General features: G+C 39.2%; 1 protein-coding gene across 5 annotated transcripts; it reads left to right on the top strand.

Moving 5' to 3' along the window:
- Positions 1-1,695: 1,695 nt before the first annotated feature.
- COMT (catechol-O-methyltransferase) lies at positions 1,696-21,985 on the top strand. 5 transcript variants are annotated; one of them, XM_056338462.1, is made up of 6 exons: positions 1,702-1,810; positions 3,242-3,326; positions 13,971-14,250; positions 16,054-16,247; positions 18,027-18,158; positions 20,694-21,985. In XM_056338462.1, exons 3-6 carry the CDS (start codon positions 13,971-13,973, stop codon positions 20,871-20,873), a joined length of 786 nt encoding a protein of 261 aa, XP_056194437.1. In that variant the 5' UTR covers positions 1,702-1,810; positions 3,242-3,326; the 3' UTR covers positions 20,874-21,985. The 5 variants fall into 5 exon arrangements, with proteins under 5 accessions (XP_056194452.1, XP_056194437.1, XP_056194445.1 ...); XM_056338470.1 differs by having other exon boundaries at positions 1,706-1,810; positions 3,274-3,326; XM_056338455.1 differs by having other exon boundaries at positions 1,793-1,922; positions 3,274-3,326.
- The last annotated feature ends 397 nt before the right edge of the window (positions 21,986-22,382 follow it).

Raw genomic sequence — 22,382 nt, forward strand, 5'->3', positions numbered from 1 at the left:
CAGCTAACTGTGTTTCCTCTGCTGGAAACATTTGTGCATAGGTTCAGAAACTAACAGAAATGGTTTAACATTTCAGCTTTGTTGCTATTTCCCCCTTTGTTTGCCCCCCCCCCCCCCCCCATTTTCTGAGAGTAGAACTCATTGTTTTTCAGAATTTAATCTATGCCATTTTATTCCTTCCTTCTTTTACAGAGAATCTTCTGTTCATAGTTTGTCCTAAACAACTAATTGATTGCAAGTGAGGGAAAAAGCCCAACAGAAACAGATGCAGCTTCAAATAACACAAGTTCTTGACCATCCAAGTGCTTCAACATTTGAATTACAAAAAAAGTGAGGGGAGAAAAGACAGAAATATGGTATATTTAACTAAGCATCAATGAGGAATTTGAGGAATTTAAAAGTCTTTGAAAGCAGGAAGCTTTTTTCAGTCTACATGGTAACCGTTTAAGATGCTTAGTAAACACAAAATAACCTAACTGCTTATCTGTTCAAATTTAGAGTACAATTTTGCTGGCCACTTTTCTTCTCTTTTAGCTGTTTCCTATTTTAGATATCTCCAGGCAGTTTCCCGATTCATACGACTGGTGCTTCCTTTCTCAAAATTCCTGTTTCACATGTTTCTCAGCAAGACAAACTAATTTGACAGTGGAAAACAGCAAATTCACATAAAAGAAAAGCCCTCCTGCTATTCTGAAAATGCAAGCTCAAAAGAATTTTCTTCCACTGAGTGTTTCACATGATCTGTGGGGTTTATGATAACGTGCTAGCTCTCCTGTCTCCCTTTGTTTAGGCTTTTAAAAACCAGTCTTTGGCCAGGATTATTAGAAGAAGGGAATGCCATTTGTTGTTATGCCAGGGATGGATTTACTGGGAAAGCTTTAGCTCTGTGCTATGCACAGCAAGTGGGGATAGCACTGCCACGTTGCATCATGTGATTGCAGCTGGGTAGCCTCCATTTGAGACTGGGAGCTCTGTACATGAGCCAGTCTACTCAAGTTTGTGCAGACAGATCTGAGCTTAACTGTCAACTATCAGGGTGAGTCAGTCTGAACTAGCCGGTTATTCTGATGTGTTGCCATTCATGAGATGATGTTCCCAGGCTAAGGCACCCTGGGTCTACATCTTCCCAGAGATGTGCTCTGTGAATGCAGTATCCTGATGTTCTGCAATACCAAATCCATCTTTTAAGATCTTGTCCCTACATAAAAATCATATTACACCAATACATTTATAGCTCTCCACAGTTCTCTAACTGGAATGTATTAATATCAGGGTAAATTTTTAATATCTAGACAAGGATGAGTCATGTGAATAGTGTATAAATTTATGCACTCTGGTGTTTGTAGCATTGTTATTATGTTAGTAAAAACTTACAAAAATACCCATATGTGTATAGGCCCTGTCTTGCGCAAAAAAGTAAATTAAAGAAAGGCATAAGCCAATGTCTAACAGCCTACCAAAGAAACTTAGAGAAAAAAATTATCCCATAATAACGTTTTACAAGATTTAAACTTTCTGCTAACTTGGAAGTAACTTACGGATATGATCACGCAGTTTGGGGAGTTTAACTAACTGAAACTCTGGCTTTTCCTAATTTGCAGTTGTTGCCATTTACCATTTTTACTTATGTAATGAAGTATATAGATAGCAGAAAGGGTTACTTTGTAGGCATGGCCTTTATCATACAAGTAAACAGTTGTGGGCAGGCGGAAGCAAGTTTGCTCCTCCCATGCTTCTAGCCTGAAAAATACGATTCAGCTCAAAGTTAGAAGTCCTTTAGAAGTGTTGTCAAAGGACACTGCTCAACCTGGTAAGTCTTGGCATTAATTCACATTAATTTACGTGAACGTGGCCAGTTCACAACTAGCTATAGTTAACTGCAAAGACATCTCCAAAGAACAGCTGTATGCTTACAGAACCAGGTCAGTGTATAGTATAAGTTTTACTGGTTTAAGTTCTTTTCTCCACAGCCCAGCAGTAAACGAAATTCTCAATTAATTTTAACTGCGGGTGGCATCAGGAATCGTGGAGACACAACCTGTCATGCTTTCACAACCAGCTTTTCACCAGACAGGAAATTACTGTCAGTGAAGCTGGAGTGCAGTATTGCTTATTTCATTCTCTGTTCTGCTTGATGTCTGGATTATAAAAAAATATTTGTTGAGCTAAAGCTCTGCTATACATGTAAGGGATACTTTAAAGTTATTTTGTATTAACATTGGGTACTGTGCTATGTTGCAGGGTTTTAGTTATGTTTTGTTTAGAGTTACTAAAACTACTTCAATCTTCACCTACCTCTTTTCCCCACAATTCTTTATACAATTCATCCACTTAAAATTTTTTAATTCTTCTCTTGTCATGCTCTCAGGTAGAACCTAATTCTTCCAAGGACCTCCCCCGTCATGTGACAAAGTCTGTTTTCAGATCTTCCACTCCTGTTTCTGTCACATTTCATACAAACCCCTTCTTTAAACCTTTTAAAAGTTTCTAGGCTAGAGCTTTAAATACTTGCTTTCTAGGTCTGAGTTTTGTAGTGAGAATACAGCAGCGAACTACTCCCACATTGTGTTTAGTTTTTGGGTTCTCTAATTATTTTCTTTTATGGTGCAATTTAATCGCAGCTTGATTATATTGTTTCCACCTGGAAGGAAACAATATAGACAGTCAAGCCAAAAACAAGGTTTCTAAGCCTCTTCTTTTATCTTAGAGCTGTTTGTAGCAGAATATTTTTCCTACTAGAAGCTATAGAAATTCAAATGTACTATTTACAATGTATTGATCACAACTCCTAATGTAGTTGCCTTTAAGCAAGTTGCTGTACATACCTCCCCTCCCTCCAACAGCACTCTATATTTAACCCACACGCCTAGGTCTTGTTTCTACGAATTCTGCACCGGCTGTAGCATGCCACGCCTGAGCTGAAAAAAGAACTAAATCCCTTGGGCCAAATTCATTCCTGGAGTTGCTTGATTGAACAGAGTGCATTTACACCGAGCACAGATTTGGCTCATACCTGACTTTGTCAGCATTCACTGTGCTGTAACTAAGTAACAAGAACAATGTCATTAAGGGACAGATGAATAGCTTTCTCTACGGTTATTAGAACAGTGAGCACCTTTAAGGAGTGCAGAAATCTGTGAAAGGACGAGTTGGGGAAAAGGACACCGCTCCTTTTAGAGTCTGTGTAACACAACTGATAAGCTATTCCTGTGATGTGATCGAATGTGACTGAATACTGCAGGCTCTTGGACTCTTATTCTATAAAATCCACAGCAGAGCAGCACAGGAAAAGATCGGAGGGAACAGCTTCTGCTCTACTGAGAAAGGTACATATTTATATTTTCTTATTTCTCCGACTTGACATGATTTGTTATCTTAGATAATGTCACTATTTTAAACAGTGGTGAAATGAAAGAAGCAGTGTTTTCCACATTCTGACTGGTACTCATTGTCAGGAAGCCAGTCGGTGGGCAGCAATAGCTTTCACAGAGGAAGAGTAGGACATATTTGTGTGTAATGCATTTGTACTGTATTGTAAACCTTGACAGTTGATATAAGTAAGAGGAGATAACCCTGACTAAACTGAAAATTTAATTTATGGCTATAACTATGTTGGAATTCAGTACTCATTTGTATTCAAGAAAAAGCTGAATGCAAGTCAAGCTTCAGTTCAGTCATATTTGATTGAATAGCTGCTTTCATAAATGTTGCTGCAGCTTCATTTTATGGGGGTTTTTATTCTCAAGAGGGAGTTCTGCTACAGCAAAATGTCTGTGAAGAGCAGACAAAAAGCTAGTACTTTTGCTTGCTTGCCCTGTTGCTGCTTATAGAGTATCTTTCTGACGCCCTTTAATGATATTCTTTACCTTCTGTCCTTTAAAAACAAACTCATATTTACCAATACTGTCAACTACATTTCACACAAATTATCTCCATAAACATCCTTTACTTCATCTCTGCACCTAAGCTTACTTTTTTCTGCTTATTCAGCTCTGCGTTTACTAAACTCCCCAGTTACCAAATTCTGATTTAAACAAAAACGCGAAAAGTTTAGGTCAAGCTGACCCACCCTCTCAAGTCGTTTTAATGCTCAAGTACTCACCATCTCAAGTCATCACAACTGATGACTGAGAGGATTTCTAATCAAGGGAGTCAGTCCCGGGAAACAATAGATAATGCTAAGAGAGGGTCTGCAGCAGAAAAAGCAGGCCGAGCTAGTTCTGGGGTTTGTGAAGGAGTGCTAAGTAAGGGATATGTGCAAGAACCTAGGTGGAGTCATGGGGCAAACTACGGGTTGAAGAGGAGTGAAGAGGAGATAAGGGACCACCAGATCGTCGGGGGACGACCTCCTGGAGGCATAACTGCCCTGGCATGAAAAGACATTAATGGAGGTCCCAGGAAGGCTCATACATATGCAAATATTTCCAAGAAATGTAATGAACATGTATAGCTATGTGACATAAAACGGCACCCACGAAATAGATATGCACATTAGGTGGAACGATTCCCTGTGCATCCGGTGCCGCAATAAATAATGTCTGCTTCTTAATACTACATTGGTATTAAGGAGTCTTATTCCTGGATTTCAGTAACATATGGACTCCTCTAATAAAGCCCTCAGAGGTTCAGAATCTCATGCATTTGCACAGCATTACAGTATTTAAATGCAAAAGAAAATTTTCCTCATTTACAGCTTTACTTTGCATTAGTGGAAAAGTTTAACCACATTAACACTGCACACAATTTACTTGTCACTCAAATTTAGCAGTATTTCTTAGTAGCCTGCAGCTGGTATCAGGTTTATCTCTGCCAGTCTCACACTGTTGTCTTTCAGCATTCCTTCAGGATCACTGGAATTAGAACTGACTGGGAATTTTCTGAAAAAACATAATTTTGGCAGCAGTCATTGAAACCAGATCTTAATTGTGAGGCCATCCATACCAGTTTTGCTAAAACTTTCTCAGGAGAGGTTTCTCAGAAAGCAATTTTTATCTAAAGTAAGAGACACTTTATGCCCACTCTGGCTACTTTTCTGGGGAGGGCATTCACTCAGAATTTGAGACCAAGGTCTCATGCCTTGTGCTGTCTTAGTTAGGCTGACTCTTCCCACACAGCACTTTAGTTACCTGCTGTGCTGTGGTGGATCCCAGCTTGCCTGCCTAACCTGTTAGACCTGTTAATTTCCATAGAAATAAGCTGTCATTTCAGGAGTAATTTCCTTCCTACTTTTTCGGATCCTTCAGTGAGTGTCCTCACTACTGTTTCAGTTGTGCACTCCCCCTGGCCTGAAAAGCAGCTTGTGGAGAGCAGAAAGCTGTGCTGGGAGAGAGACAGATTTACAGCAGATTAGCTTGTAGCCTTGGAAGCAAGGCAAGAGCCCACAGTGGGGATTTGGGACACTGAAGATTCAGCCCTTGATCTTTGTGATTTATAGAGAATGTGAAATAGGTCTTGTCACAGGTGATTATGCTGAGGACAACTAGCCATTTTGATCTTTCCTCTTCCATTCCTTTCTCCCTACCTCCATTTGGACAAAAATAACTCAATAGGAGCTTATTTTACCACTGGGGAACCTGAAAATCTCAGCTGAGAAAACTTTTTACAGACCAGCTCCTAGTATGCTGATAGAGCAGAGCACTTTCTACTTTTAGCAGTTCACTGCCTCCCAGGTGGGATTTGTACAGTTCAGCTGAGCTACACCAACCACTGGCCCCAAACACTAGTACATATAGTACCAATGCATCTAGAATTCTGGAGTGGGAATAAGGACTATCAGAAATAAATGATTCCTAGGGGCATCTGAAAGGACCTTATTCCTGAAAAGCTGGTTTTGCTCAAGGCCTAGTAAAGTGCATTTCTTATCCTTGAAGAATTCTTGCACCTCAGACTCTGGCTTTAATCATGCGGTGTGTTCACTAGGCTAGCCTGGATCAGAACACCACAGATCCACACTGTCCTGCTTGTTGGATGGAGATGAGGCCTCTCTGTGTGGCCAGTTTATTCTAAACCTTGCTCTTCTTTATGGGGCACATAACCATTATATAAACCTTTTCCTTTGGGTGATAGTACTGAATACTTTGGCAATGGCTACTGTGAAGGGAGTTTGAAATGGGTAGCAATTATCCTAATTAAAATCTATCAGGGAAGAATGGATTTAAACACTCTTATGAAGCTTCAGGGGCTTCAGGAGTAGACAATAGACACTCTACTGTTCTTTTCCTTTCAGTCAGTGAGAAGAAACCAGTATTTGTTTCCTTTTAACCTGAGGAGAGGGAAAAAGATAAGACAAAGGTGAAGGGTGGAGAATCATCAGAACTTTGCATTTATAGAAGTCAGAATTTTTGTAGTCATGGTAGTGAAGCTAAATTATAATTTGAAAAAACCTAGGAAGAGGGAAATTTAGATTTCATGCAAGATATACTTAGTGAAAAAATATATAAAGTTTGTTCAGCTTGTTTTCATGATGTCAGTGGAAAATCTAAATGTCAAACTCTCAAACCAAGTTTCCATTGAAATAAGAGTTATTCACATTGGGCAATATGCCGATTATTCTTCACAGTGTTGCACTCATTTGAAAATACATAAACAATAATGAAAGAATAGGAGTTAAACAATTTTTTTTGACCTTTAAAAGTACTGAAATATGAAGCTGTTGAATTGTGTTGCCTACAGCAACACGATACAATATGTTTGGCAGAAGTTATTTTAGACTTTCTCACCAAAATACTCTGCCTTTCTTGCTCTGGGAAAGGATCAAGAAAAGCAAAATGCTACAAAACGGAGACTGCCTCATTCAAGACAGCATAGCACAAAGTGTCAGGAACTCCACTCCCAGTCCTGGCACAGCACAGATCTCCTCTGGCTTAGTGCAGAGCAACAGACGTTAAAATACATGTAGAAACGAAATCTCCAGAAAATTGTTTGCATTATAACATCCATCTTTCTGCAGAGTTAACAGTAGTGTCACAGCAATGAGTTAGGCCCCCTTGTCCCCAGGCACTCTACTATTGTCGACCATTTCTATTATCCTCTATACCATCGGACCAATAGAAAGATTCTTTTGTGAAAAAAAGGTTGAATGGTAAAAATTTTTTGAGCATTCCCCATTCACCAGGTTATGTGAGCTAATAAAGTCTAAATTAGATTATAAACCCTTTAGCATCAGAATGCTAAAGTACTGTCTGGATGCTTGGAGACTCGTAATAAACTCTTAAACAACCAACCAGTACTTGGCAGTTAGATTAAATGCATGAAAAATTATAGCAAGATTGGATGTAACACCATCTTTCCTTAGAGGCCTGAATTGTCAGCAGGCTGAAATCACTTAAGGAAAGTGTTTGAAGCACTGTTTGCCTCCACATTTTCCCTGTTCTTCATAAACTCAATAATAATGTCACACAGGTGTTTGCTGTCTTGGCATCCCAAATTTGATCTCTTCAGTTAATGGCAGGTGAAATCGCTTTGGCTTTCCTCAGGTGTTATCCATATAGCCATAACAGGAACTTTTCTGACAAAGATTAATTCAGCTTTACACCTCTTTGAAAGTTACAGAATTAGCAGTAACTTTAACTTACTCTTGCGGCAACAAAGATGTAGGTAAGACAGCTCACCCAAGATCAGATCAGAAAAATATTGCCAAAATGAGACTCAAACCTAAGTCCCCTGACTCAAGATCACAAAGTTTACTCTCATTCTAGTTCTGGAGAATACCACTGTAATGTACATGTCATCTTTGAAGAAGAGGGGGTTTTTTGTGATTATGTTTAAGTCTTCATTTTCAGTACAAAGCAAAGAAATTACCAGTCTATGCAAGCTAAAATTGTAATGAGGGGCTCTGTACTAAGACTAATAAGGATTCACCTTGATTAGAAAAATGTTCTATCCAACAGTTTTCAAACTCTCAAGTGTTTTAATACCTGTCATCTCTTATTTTTGCATCTGTAGGAAATGGGGTCTTGTTAATTACTCATAATGTAATGAAGTAAGTTTCAGAATAGTTAAATAATCAAATCTGATAATTTTTTAATCCACGAAGCGTGAAATTCATTAAGACATACGTCCTTATTAAAACTCAGAGCATTTAAAGTGCTTGCTTTCAACATGGTGATTATTTTTCTCAGTAAGTATCAGTTTTTATCAGAGGGAGGTTGTTTTGTAATCTGAGGGAGAAATAGTAGCAATCAATAGTTCAGATCAAATCCCCATACACCTTCCTCTAACAGTGTTATGAAAACTTCATATAGTTTTCACGAAACACTGAGAAGAGTCTCTGAATTCATCCGGTTACTTGGAGTTACCTTAAAAATTGATGTTACCAATTGTACTAATCCTTATTTTTTCACTTCAGGGAATTCCAAGACCAATTATTTTTTCACATTACTTGGAAAAAAGTACCAGAAGGACTGATAAATAGCATTACTGAAAGATCCTTATTGGAACCCTTGGTGAAATGGCTGGAGTTACCTGTACAGGAATAAAGACTAGGATATACTGTTCTGTGCTCCATCACATGGGTGTTTTTATGTTTTTAGAAGAACTGCAGATCATATAGTAGTAAGGGCATAGTGACTCCTCTAACTTAACAACTATTGCTATAATAATAGATCCCCCAGTCTGAGCCAGTCCCTTGAGGTTTCTTTTATAGTCATTAGAATGACTTGGGTATTTTATCTTCAATGGCAGGTAAGTTGGGGCAGCAGGCTCCCACAATTTGTGTTTGCTTCTCTCTTTGGAAGTGTCTTTTTAGATTTATGTAAAATGAAACAGAGGTAATCCCATCCAAATGCTGATTGTTTGATTATGGGTTGCATCAGGGAAAAACTGCTGAACTGCATTACCAAGTTATGATTTGGTCTTATGAAACCTGCCAAAATGAGTAAGATTAGATGCATAAGAAAATAACCCAGAGCTTTAGAAAGACTTGTCAGTAGCTTGACAGGTTTGGGCATGAAATTTTAATATGTTTTCTTTTAAACTTTGTCTTCTCAAAAAAAGATTTAGGGATATGTGTTATTCATTCCTTTCCATAATGTCATCCCTCCAGTTTTCTATTTATTCCCTTGCTCAATTTTTACTTTTGCCTACTATTTTCCACTTCAAATTTTAGCTTTCAAAGAGAAAGCTTGCTTTACCATGGTGTTTCTAATGCACAGAAGAGGTTGCAGTGCTAGCCTGTGTATTTGGAACCCAGTACAAGCATTAAATAATAAGAGCAACTGCTTTGTAGTAAGTGGTTATGGGAAACTTGACCATGTGCAAGTTCAGTTTTATTGCATATTTAATGAATCTCATGAATCCACATTAAAGCTAAAATTACAGTTGCATTTTCTAAAGCTGTCATGACTGTCTCTTAGGTAGTGGTGTTTTTAAATTGCTTGAATTATGCACTTAATTTTCATATCAGATATTTTCCAGCTAAGAATATGAAAGCAATTACCTATTTTGGTACAGTTATTTTTTCCCTCTGGGTGCATTACCACCACCAGTGCATCTTGCTCATGGCAGACTGCTTTTACAGCCTCTGTGATCACTAAATTTCTTTTCACATCTAAGACAACAGAAATTAAGAACAAACTTAGAAAAACTTAAAAAAAAAAAAAAAGAAAATGAACCCAAGATATGTCTGTTTTGCTCCTTTTAGAAGTTACTTTCTCTAGGAAGTGGTTTTTAAGATAATTGCCTCCTAAAGGAGCTCTACTAAGAACAATCCATACTGCCAGTTTATGAAGACACTAGGGTATTATACAATAATAATAATCATCATGATGATGATACCCCAATAGTTCAAAAACATTCCTCGATACAGCAAAACCAAATGAACTTGTCTAGGAGTGGAAAAAAGCAGCACATACTGTATAGGTTGCTGCTGCTTGTGAGCAACATCTAAGGACCATCTAAGGCAGGTGGGCTCTGCTGTTACACATGGTAGCATTCATGTGGGACTCAGAAGTGCAAAGATCTAACTAATTGAGGCACTGTAGGAAATGGATCCTTCTAAGCACTTGATCATAGAAACAGCCAAGCTGAATTGCTTCCTTGCTTAAGTTTTGGATCTAAGACCATCCCAAAATCACACGTTTGAGCTTGAAATTACAGCTTTTTTTGTCTTCTTGACAAGTATGTCAGAAAAAAAGTGCAAACCACTGCTAACAGCCACTCACCAGTCTAGATCCAAAAAGACACACAAGGTCAGTATTTTACCTTCAGAGAGGATAAGGTTTCATAGCTGAAGATCCAAAATGTGTTTCCCAGATGGCCCAGCAAAACTATCAGTTGTTGTCCTTCCAGACACACTAAAGGGCTGTCAGTCTGCTCATGCTTTTGTATAAGGAACGGCTAGATGAGGCAGAAGGCTACAGGTGTGTGCTTCAGAATCATATCCCAATTTACACCTTTTTGTCAAGCTAGTTGCATCTTGCTATCAGGATGTTACATGCAGTACCTGTGGTGGGTTGCAGAAGCCTAAATACAATCTATGCCTTTGAAAAGGTAGGGCATGTACATCTCAAACCCTCTGCATAAAGTGCACTCTTTTAAAACAACAAAATCTTTAAAAGAATACTGCTTCCATGTTAGGATGAGGGTAAAGCATTTTTTTGTTTGAGATCAGCTGAAGTTACTAAAAATCAGCAGGTCTAATCCAAGTTGAGTGGTTTTCTCTGTTCTGGGTAACAGAGATGCATTAAGAAACTTGCATTTCACAGGCTGCTGACGAAGAAGCTGTCCTTCTTTAATACATGGGCTTTTGAGCATGTGGTGTCTTGTAATTTTGGTGTATGAAGCCTGTAGCAGTGTAAGAAAATAAGACAATGGAAATCTGGTTTGCTGACATACCCTTCCATGCTTGGGTAGCAATATGAAAATGGAAGGACAGTATTTTTCTGTCAAGCAGGTTCTTTTTGTTATGGTATAAAAAGAAGTCTTCAAAGTCTGTTCCCTGTCTGAAAAAGAGGTCTCAGCATTCCTGCAGGACAGGAACTGTGGGTGAGCTAACCTACAGATACTACCTCCCTCTGTTTAGAGAAACCTCACCAAATGGTTTCATATCTATACTAAGCAATGAAGGAGGAAAGCTGTTCCTCAAAAAATATACCACCTAGTTCATCCTGCAGCTATCATCCTAGCTGTCTGACAGATCTTTGAAGGGCAGCCTCAAACACACTGGCAGAATCTCATAGCACAAAGCAACAGGCTGTGGCAAGTTGTACTCAGAGGATGCTAAAGTATCCACTGTAACCAGAGGATTATGTCTGGTGGTTGTCTGAAATAATTCTGAATGCCAACAGTCTTCAGTTCTAGAGGGACCTGCATATGGTTGGACTGCCACCAAGTGAGTCGCTGATATGCAGGGCTCACAGAGGCAGGCAGGTTAGATACCTGCTGGTGCTGGTAAATGGTTTCTGGGCTCCATCCATTCATTGCAGTTCAGAATTTTTCTCTCTCAACTATATTAGTAATCCAAATCCATCAACAATGACCATACAATCAACTAAGCCATGAAAGCTAGGCGAAGACAAGCCAAGTGAAGCTAGAGAGGTATTTTTGTGTTAAAGTAATGATATTTTCATAGTCCAGTCCAAGTTCTCAATAGACAGATAATGTGGAACATCTTCATGTAGAAGAACTAGAAAGAGCAAGAGTCCCACCTGGAAGGTGCAGGACAGTTGGGCCCGGTCAGTAGAGTTATCAGTGCATAGAAGGAAAAAAGAAAAATTTACATCCATGCCCTCATGATCCTGTTGAGGTAAAGAAGTAGGTTCTTATTAGCTAGGAAACAAAATTAAGAAAGTCCAAGAGGCAACATTTTAATGTGCTAATAATGCTGGTGAGCCCAAAAAGGAAATGTTTCAGGTCGACTTTGTAAGAAAAACCTTGAAGGTAAGTATTAACATTGGTGACTACTTAAAAGTAATATACTTTTACCTGCTCCAAATAGATTGTACTTGCTGTGCAACTAAGATAAGTGGATGGGTGAGCAAACAATCAGCTGTACTGTAGGTTGAGTGTATCTCCATGGGAACTCAGTCATCTTCTGAACTCAGAATGTGTTTTGCTTGATGATTCAAATTTTAAAGCAATGGGATAGATTTTCCCCATGTGTAATGTGTATGTGCCAAGTCCCACTACAAAACAGAGGTCTGACCACCCATAAAATTCAGGATTTTCCTGGGACAATTTTGGGCAAAACAAAAAAGGGAAGCAAGAAGAGTTAGGAAGAAATCTGGGGGAATATTGGGTTAATCATATAGGGTCTTTACCTCTGGTCTTGGGCAACTTCAGCAAAATTTTTGAGGATGATGTAGCTCCTGTTGGAGCAGTGGTTTTGCTGAACTCCAGGTAGGTGAACATTAATACAAGTGCAAGTGGAAGCTGTTCACCATTTTTAGGAAGCTGGAAGAGAAAGAGACTTTTTAGAAAGAATCAGAGACTAGGAACAGTTGTGTCATGTTCTTTAAAAACAACAGATTAAAAAACAGTGCAACTCAATCCAGCCTGCTGAGGTTAAGAAATTGGTTCCGAATCCTTTAGACCTGTATTCAAATGGCTAATTAGATTTAAAGAACAAATTAACTTGGCATTCATTCATTCTAATACTAACTGGAACACATTCCAACCTGTGCTTTCCTCCCAGTGTGCAACTGTCAGCCCCTCCCTTGTGGGAAGCAGAGGTGGAAAAGTGGAGGTGTTATAAGCTACATCATCATAAATTAGGTGTGTTTTGGGTTGTTCAGCAGGAGCTTCACATGCAGAGAGAATCCTCAGGCAAACCACAACCCTTTCTTTGATTTAGCCTTTAGGAGAGTGCCAATTGCTTAATTTTAAGAATGCTTCCTTTATCAGGTCTTTTGTGCTGTGACTCCTGCATGGAAGTAAATGCACAAACCTTCCTGTATACTGGGTTGTCTGAAATCCATCAGAGTAAATGGCTTTGATGGGATTTATTGCTTGAGCTGCACAGGGTGACATGCATCTCATCTGCTGAGCTTTATGTTCAGATGCTCTAAACTCACAAAACAGAAACACATGCCACCCATGCTGCACACACATAGGCACGTGCGGCTATGACACTGAATGTCAGGGGGAGAATAGGCACAATCCCATCAGATAATTTGAGCTGGCCCATCAGAAAAGCACAATGTGCCCTTTTGTTAAATCTCGTCAATGTCATGAGCCTGAGCTCTTCTCTGATTCAGGGATTCAGCTTTATGTTTTTATAAACAGCGAGAAAACATCCGCACTTTATAAAAGGAAACACATCTTTTAATCACAAAAGTATCAGATTGATGGCTCATGTCAAAGGTTTTATGTAAACCATCCCACCTGGGTACTTCCACTGCAGGCCCTGAAAGGAAGGAGGCAGGTCAAGTCCTACTGAAACATTGTGCTCAACTTCTCTGCAGAGCATGCAAGAAGGACAGGTGCTAGCAAAGAAGTCCGTATGCAAGGTAGTAACTCAAGACATGCAGACTGATTTGAAGCAGAATGTTACCTAACGGTGCCCAGTTTCTGCTGAAACTGTGCTCAGAATTGAAGGGTGAGATGTTCCTATTTTCTTAGCAAGGTCAGCTTAGAAGTTTTCCGGTGTTCAAAAATTAGGAGAGTGGGATCACGTGCAGACCCTAGTTTAAATCCTTTGAAAAATAGAACAGATTTGATGCCGAGATGCTCCTTGTGCAGTGGCATACTTGGAGCCAGGACTGAGTAGCTGTGTGGGGGAAGGGACCAGAGCGTTAAATAAAGCTACTTGTTGACTGCCTGTAAAATTGGCTTCTAAAGGGAGTGCCACAGAGTACCATCCATTACCAAGTGATAGAGAGTAATTTTCAGCTACTCTGGACAATATCATAATTAAACTTTGTGTGTTCCTGTTCTGTATTGTTGGTTGTGTGTTTTTCAGCTCAATATTTACAAAACGGATAGCTCTCTCCCGTGCCACCTTAACCCTGGGCTGTTTTTCTCTTTCCTTCCAGATGCTGGAGAGCTTTTCAGTCCTTTTGTTCATCTTCATTCTGCTTTTCATTTTGCTGCTCTTTCTGGTGCTCATCAGGAAGAACGGCACTGCTGCCCTTATCTGGAATGAAATAATCCGGGAGAAAATAACCAATTTCATCATGAATCAGAGCAAAGAACAGAGGATTTTAAATTTTGTGCTGCAGAATGCAGTCCGAGGAGATCCCTGTAGTGTGCTGGACACTATAGATAAGTACTGCTCCCAGAAAGAATGGGCCATGAATGTGGGTGATGAGAAAGGTAATTGCAGCAGGGATCAGCACTTGAAAGATCCTTCAAGACTAGCACAGTACAGGACATCTTATTGTATTCACACAGTGACTTCCATATGCTGGAAAAAAACCATAAACCAAATTCCACAACAGCCGTGTAGTCAGCAGAATGGTTCTGTAAACAGTAATGCATGCTTGTGCAGATGTCTTTGAGGAGGGGTGTCCAGTGAGTAATTCAGGAAGTCGTAGGACCAAGCCTGGGTTTGTATGTTGTTTATGTTGCAAGTGTGTAAGCAGAGGATGACAATTCATGGGGAAAACCTAGGGCTATGTTATACCTCCGTTCCTATACAGGGTGGCCTTAAGGCATAATTCACTATGTTAAGCACTTTCAGATCCTTAACTGAAAGATAGTAAATTGGGAAAAAAAAGTATTTTAAACTATATGAATTTTGTGTATGCAAGCATAAGTTATATATATACTGTTGAAGGGAGAAATCCTAACCATGTAATATGCAAAAGCAGCTATTAGACAATTGTTGCTACTTATGAAGTAAATTATCTTGTTCTTGCCTCCTAAAGGAAAATAGGTGGACAAAACATTTTTTTCCTAGCTGCAGGAAAGGGACAATCTTTTCAAAAAGCTGTAATGGCAAAATGTTAACATGTTCCCTTATGAATTAGACACAAAAGTACCTCTTGATGGAAGTTGCAGGGGAAATCTTCTTCATCTGGGATTAACAAAGCTAATGAAATACAACTGTAAGCACTGTAACTGAAATGCTTATCTGTCATGGATGCATTTTGTGAAACTAGTTCCTTTGCATATGAGCCTGGGGTGCTTAGGGCAACGGAATAGTAGGTGGTGGCTGATTAAGAATTCTTAAAATTGTAAACTTTGATCCTTTGGGATTATATTCTTAAAAATTTAACTCCAGATTTGTTCTGACAAGATGACCTTTCCTCAGATAAAAGCCATCAAAGTTAACACATCTTTAGTTCCTAAGATTTCAAGAGTGACCACATGATCTCAAGATGCAAGCATCATCACTGCATTATTCAAAACAAATGACACCCAGGAAAATAAAACCTAATGAAATGTATATATACATTGAAAAATTCCATGGCTCAGTGTAAAATCCCTTCAGATCCTTTTTCCGATTAGTTATCTAGTTTCTAGGCATACAAGTAAGAGAAGACAGTTTTCTCACAAATAAATCATTTTCTTCAGAAGGACTGAATATTGTACACTGTCACTTCTTTTTGGTAACAATTTCTTGTTAACAATTGACTAATGTTTTCCATCTCACAAATCGGTCTAGTGAATCCAGATATTTTGCAACTTTATAACTAGACTTTTCTAGTATTTAAACCAAGTATTTAGGATAAGAAATTTTGTATCAGACTACTACATGTAACATTTGCAACAAATATGAGCACTCAAAATTCAGGATTTACATATTTCACAAATACAGTCAGTTTCTGCAATACGCTCTTGGAAAAAAACACTGCATCTTTCCCTTGTAACATTATAAATATTTTAGTCAATTCAGGCACTTCCTTACTCAGAAATGTTTGTATTGTGAAACTAAGATTTTTTTAGTTGAAAGTTTGCATTTTGCAATTTAGAATGTCCATGATCAACTTGATCATGGATAAGCCAATTTGCAAAGGATACACTATATAATTTGACATCAACATTCGACTTAATTTTTCAATGTCCTAAGCAACTGAGTACATTGACTTTCTAAGTTTCTTGTCACTAACTTGGTCTTCTGTGTATGAACCAGATTGATTTTGTCAAAATCTAACCTATTTCCATTTTGTTCAGGTTTAATTCTAGACAAGACACTGGAAGAGGTCAATCCATCAGTTGCACTGGAGCTAGGAACATACTGTGGCTACTCAGCAGTTAGGATTGCTCGGCTACTGAAGCCAGGAGCTCGTCTTCTCACTGTGGAATTCAACCCAGAATTTGCTGCTATAGCTAAACAGATGATTGAGTTTGCTGGAGTACAAGACAAGGTAAATACCATTTGCCTGTGGTTTGCGGAAAGAAACAACATATGCGGAGTGGAACTTTTTCCATAGAAACAACAATAATAGGTTTAAATTTTGTTTTTTACTTGTCAAGCAAGTCTGACACCTTAAGTGTTTGGGAACATGCAGCGTTAAACCATCAGGTTTGATAGCAGGGAAAAGCTACTAGTGTCCATGCAGAGGACCAAGGTCATCTGCACTTTTGTATATACAGCACAAGTGAGCTAGATTTGTTAGCATCAGTCAGGGGTCCAAGTACAATGCAGACCCAGCTGAGAGTCACGGTAGAGTTTGAGGCTTGTCAAGATGTGCGTGTATATGACAAAACAATCAGGGCTGTTCTCCAAAGTTCTTTGCTATGTGAGTCAGGATGAAGATTCAGAGGGGCAAGACCAGAAACGATCATATGCATCCATATCTCCTTAACATTTTGAAAGCATTTAGAGTTCATCTTCCAGTTTGGCATCTTCACTATTCACTGGTTAGTACAGTAGACAAGTCGTTTGCTGAGAGCTTTCAAAACCCATAGTGACTGTAAGAATAATACAGACCTGGAGGGAGCCTCCAGTCAGTTATTTCACTTACAGTGACAGGACATCAGCACACACAGTCCTTTTCATAAAATTAGTAACCACTATTGCAAACTGGTTAGATTTGCTGCTATTATTGAACTGCAAGACTGCCCCACGGATTCTTCGCCTGATAATCAGAAGCCTTTCCATGACTTCCATCTGACATTTATTCATAGACATTTTGTAATTTTTAAGGACCCACAGTCCTTACTAATTAAACTAGCACCATGTCTAATTACAGTTCCTGACCTCTCACAGCAGTACAGCTGAGGACTTCACTATGTTACCTCCCAAAAGCTAGACTAGAATATTGGTTTTCTCTATATAAACTAAAATGTTCAAATCAGCAATGGGACTGAGCAACAGAAAACTGACTCATAGTCTAATTTGTTACAAAAGCTCATAAGAAGCAGTTGCATAATGTGCCAACGGACTTCAGATGAGATGTACTTACTCAGATCTAGCTGGTCACAATACATATACCTAAATTTTGTGCAATCTGAGGGTGTCTTGACTCTGTACAGTTGGTTGAGATGCTGGTATTTTCAGTCTATGATCCGTCTCAGCCCAAGGCAGACAGCAGGTCAGGGGATTCATGCCTGACAAGTGCCTGTCTATTCGACTAGACAACTCACTTCGACATAGATGATAAAACTAGAGGAAATAAATCCCACCATGAGATCTTCTAATTCGTTCCTTAACTTCTTGAAGAGAACCTAAAGTACTAGTGACATCTAAAATTGTATTTTTCCCATCTGATTTGATCTCCTGATCAGCTATGAGTCATAACCTAGACAGATTCCCTTACCACTTTTTTCCTCCACTCATAGTATATGGCACTTGCTTACAAATCAATGTGCAGTGGCTCCTTTCAGTTTAACAATACCTGGGCAAATAAACCTGCAAGGAAGACTCAACAGCCTCTGTCCTGCCTCTTTCTTTACTGGCTATATCAATGTTACATACTGTAGCCTCCAGCTTTATTGTAAACTAACCTGTCCTCTGTATTATTTGCATCCCTTGGACTAGAAGATTCAACTGAGATGTAACTAAAAAAAAAGTAATTAAAAGTACTGTTTTCAACAGGAGATTTCCATGTCTCGAGTAATGAATGGCATTATCCAACAGAAACAACAAGTCAGTTTTTCTGCTATTATTTTTTCACAATTCATCAAATGGATTTGCATTTCAGGTAAAACTCCTAGAAGGTCCTTCAGAGGAAATTATCCCCCAGCTGAAGAAAAAATACGAAGTAGATACTCTGGATTTTGTCTTCCTGGACCACTGGAAAGACAGATACACACCAGATACCATCCTGCTCCAGGTCAGTTTGCACAGTTCCAGTCTTAAAGGTAAAGTAGCAAATGCCTGGATGTCTATGAGGCCTATATTCTTTATGAAGGACCTTATCCTCTGTAAAATGAAGAATGGCAGCCAAAATAACAACCCTACAAGAAAAGAGGGTTTGGGGGATGGGATTCCAAGCTTTTGTTAGGGATAGGTGCCAGCACTACATAGCTCATCCTGAACAAATGGGTCTGCAGCAGAAATCCTAGCTGGAGGAGTGCATGGTCTGTGTCTTATACTCCTTTGAAGGAGTGTCTGCATGGTCATTAACTGGGACACTTGACCCGAAACCACCCTGATCCTGGGAGCAGGTGAGACTTAGGACCTATATATCCCAGCTCCACCTCTCTAATCTCCTCAGACCCCTCTTCCTGCCTGCATCTGTGGTGCCAGCAGAGCCTTTTGATGACATAGTATTTTGGTAGCACAGCTGGGTATTGTCTTTCTGTGAGTTTTTACTCCACCTAATCAACTGACTGCAAAGCAGCCTTTGGAGGAGTGCAGACTGCCCCAGCCAGGCACTTGCTAGGGGAGTGCTGTCTAACTCGATACCCAGCCCCAAACGTGGAAAAATTATGCTCATTTCTTCCCAACCTGCTTTAACCATTACTTTTAGCATTACAAAACAGTTTTGGCTGTAACAATGGTAGGCAATGGTAGGTAAATTAACTACTAGATGGCTTCTGAATAGGAAGGTATTTTCAGATGTTAAATAACAGACTGACAACATCTCTATCTATCAATACAGCACAGACAGATACTCTTCTAGTTTTGGAACTGCAGACTGATAAAATTTTCTATAGCTGCTTGGTTGTATGGAAGTGTCATTTTTCAATTATTTTCTTCACAAATAAGTCCACTTTTTTTTGAGGCTGCCTCTTACACTGAGAACCTGCCAACTACTTCCTGACCCCTGCTTGAGGACTACATTATGTTCTCATCCAGGCTCTCTGTTTTTTTAATTTCAGCCCTGTCCTCAAGATAGCAGTTTGAAAAGAAAATTTGTTTGGGGTTATGAACAGCCGGTGTTGAACTTACGCAGCAGTAGCTGAAGAAAATGTCCGCTCCCTACAGTTATTTTGTACCCAGAGAATGTTTTCTTTTAAACTGGTTGTGTAAGGATGACTGAGCTCTTTTCATTGGGAAGAGCTAGCGCATCCTTATCGCAGCTTAACTTTCCCAGTACAGCCAAAACAAACAGGTAGTTTAGTTCCATCGTAGTGATCAGTCTGATGCAACTGTGATACAAAGTTGCTTTGCCTAAAAAAACCTTTGTGAAATTAAGGACAGGAAGATGAAGAAAAGATCCCCACATTTTCTCAGATGTTACAAACAATCTAACATGCAATTCTGGCATGTATTGCAATATAAATACTGAATATGAAATATGAATAAAAAATACTCAGATTACATATATATTGAAAGTGGCTCAGACAGCATTCCTTTTCGTGCACTTCTAGAAAAGCCTGACACAAACAGCATCTGAAATCCCGATGATACAGCAGGATAATCCAGGAAAATACAGCATGTTGTCACTTGTTGGCTTCTATAAGCTGCGCCATAGAAACAGACTGGAGGATATTTGCCATGTCTCTAAAATTCCTTCTACAGTGCTGACTGGTGTTCAGTCACCAGAGGCAAAAGTAGTAAGCTGAACAGCCTCCACAGCACACTCAACAGGACTTCTCTAATATACTGCAAGCAACAAACCCCACCCCTTGTTTTGGCTGCAACTGCCTTCTGTAACCACAGGATAACAACCAGTCTGATTCACTTCAGACTTTCTGTTTTAAAACAGCTGGTAAACTCAGATAAGCCACTTCTACTAGACAAAAATACCAGTAAAAATTAGGTTGGTAGGTTTACTGAGCATGAACATTGCACTTGAAGTGAATATGGCAAGTTAATTATGCCTCGTGGAAATTAGTCAGAGTGATTTTCATCATGCACAAACCCTGCTTCACGGTCAGCTTCTGAACAAAGTGGCAGAAAGTTGTACAGGATGAAAGGAAAACAAGCACAGAAAATCTCTTTTATTCATTTAGTGGTTTTGGAGTTTGACCGAGACTAGCCAAAGCAAACTGGTACATTCAGTCTCTCAGACGACCTTGAGCTACTACAACATTTTAATCCCATATTAAAAGTTTTCAAACATTAGGCATAAGAGCTAAAAGAAAACCATAAGGTTATGTAGACATAGTTGGAAAAAATCTGAGAAGCAAACTGCACACCTCCACTGCACTTGATTTGCTATTTCAGAACCTGAATGACCCAACAGAGTATCAGCGTCTCTCATGTTCTAGTGACTGGGTTAACAGAAAAAGCCAGCGTATTAAACATGACCACAAAGGATCAGAGAGTTACTCAGCTTCTCTTACATCTTTTCTTCCCTCCAAAACAATGGGGTTTTGGATGCAGGTGCTTGAGTACAACATGGTTAACATGAAAACATGTTACATTCAAGCCAATGTCTGCTTAACAGCCACCATGAAGCAATTTCTCTTCTTTCTAGGAATGCAACTTGCTGAAGAAGGGCTCGGTTCTTCTGGCTGACAATATCATCGTCCCAGGAGCTCCAGAATTCATTAATTATATCCGCAACAACCCCCATTTCCAATGCACTAATTACCCATCTCATTTGGAATATATGAAAGTGGTGGATGCTATGGAAAAGGCTGTGTTTTTGGGATAAAGAGAGCCATTAATACTCAACCATTGTTTCAAGTTATGTAAATGCAACTGCAGAGGCTAACTCGTCCATGCTTTAAATTTTGGGTTTTTTTTTTGTATTTTGGAGCCTGTAATTAAAGCAAGCGCTAGTGGAGATCATTTTAGACCAGGTGGAAAACAAGGTCAGGAGTAAGAAGGGTAACTGCCCAATGGTCTGTTCCATTGTTTCACATAATTCAGCAAACCCAAGGTGATGCACACTGCCTTGCCTTGACACTTATCATCGAAAATGCAGTCTGTTCTTTTGAGCTCAAACCACCACAGTTTGGGCTTAAGCTGAGGTGGAAAAAATCGCTGCAACTTCTGAAGACCTGTGTCCCCAGGCTAAACAGATTAATTGATATCAAGAGTGGAAAAAAGCATGCACATTGCAAGAAAAGACCATTTCAGGAACCCTGATTTTGCTAAATTACTAGCATGCCACTTAATGCAGTGAAGGCTTCTACTGTGGTATCAGATCTATTTTTGCATGGTTACTGCAAAAGTTAATCTCTGTGCGAGAGAAAAGAGCATGCACTGAAAGAAGAAAGACCCATGCAGTGATGAGAAAATAAAACAGTATTTTGCAGAAGACAAAAAAAAAAAATTAATCTACCTATGCAGAGGTAGGGAAAACTGAAGTAGTAAATAGATTAAAATAAACACAGTAACAGACAGATAACAAAAGGAGCAACCTCTTTCCAAAAGAACACCAAAACTATAGTATCAGAGACCTTGAGAAAATGCTGTTTATACCCTGATATTTACTTATCATCTCATTATATTGTATATACATAGTAGGTGCTTTTTAGGGGCAGGGCAAGCTGTTTACGCTGAAGTGCTGTGTATGTTTCAGACACTGTAGAAGAATCAAGACAAAAGAGAATGGCTTTTACGAGGTGGGTCCTGCACACCCTGGTTAACCTCAGTGCTGTTAACACTATATGAATAGTGAGGGTTATCACTGAGAAGATACAAATCCAAATCTGAAGTCTCTAACTCACCTGAAAAATGCAAAAATCCACTGGCATTTCCTGCTGTGATTATATAATGAGGCAATGGTTGCATTTATAAATAAAACCTAAAAAAACAATAGAGCAGGCATATGAATCCCTTTGTTTCCCATGAATTCTGCACTGCGCTTGGGATTTCCAGCCTTGGAACTGCCACAGAAATATCCAACAGTTGAAAATCAGAGTGAAAATCAGGGATAACCATTCTCATCTTTCACGTTCTGTATGGACTCTTTCAGACTTCTTACTGGCTTCCTCCTTCTATAGCCCACCTTACAGAAGTGGTATTTACCCTGGCCTGTGTGCTAAGAAAATCCACCTCCAGGGCACCAATAATGAGCACAGCAGAGAATTGCCTGACAATATAAAAGAAAACTAGAACAAGCTAAAGTGACAGAGTTGGTTTAGAAATGGACCAAGCAAACCATGGTGACCCAGTCAGCTTGTAACGCGTGCATTTCACAGGCATATGAGAAGGC

The sequence above is a fragment of the Falco biarmicus genome, chromosome 1 (assembly GCF_023638135.1).
Source record: "Falco biarmicus isolate bFalBia1 chromosome 1, bFalBia1.pri, whole genome shotgun sequence".
Taxonomy (NCBI): domain Eukaryota; kingdom Metazoa; phylum Chordata; class Aves; order Falconiformes; family Falconidae; genus Falco; species Falco biarmicus.

Excerpts from the sequence above, each read along its gene's own strand:
- COMT (XM_056338455.1), top strand. Across the intron at positions 3,327-13,970 it reads CTTCTGCTCTACTGAGAAAG|ATGCTGGAGAGCTTTTCAGT; the intron begins GTACATATTTAT and ends CTTTCCTTCCAG. Across the intron at positions 18,159-20,693 it reads CAGATACCATCCTGCTCCAG|GAATGCAACTTGCTGAAGAA; the intron begins GTCAGTTTGCAC and ends TCTTCTTTCTAG.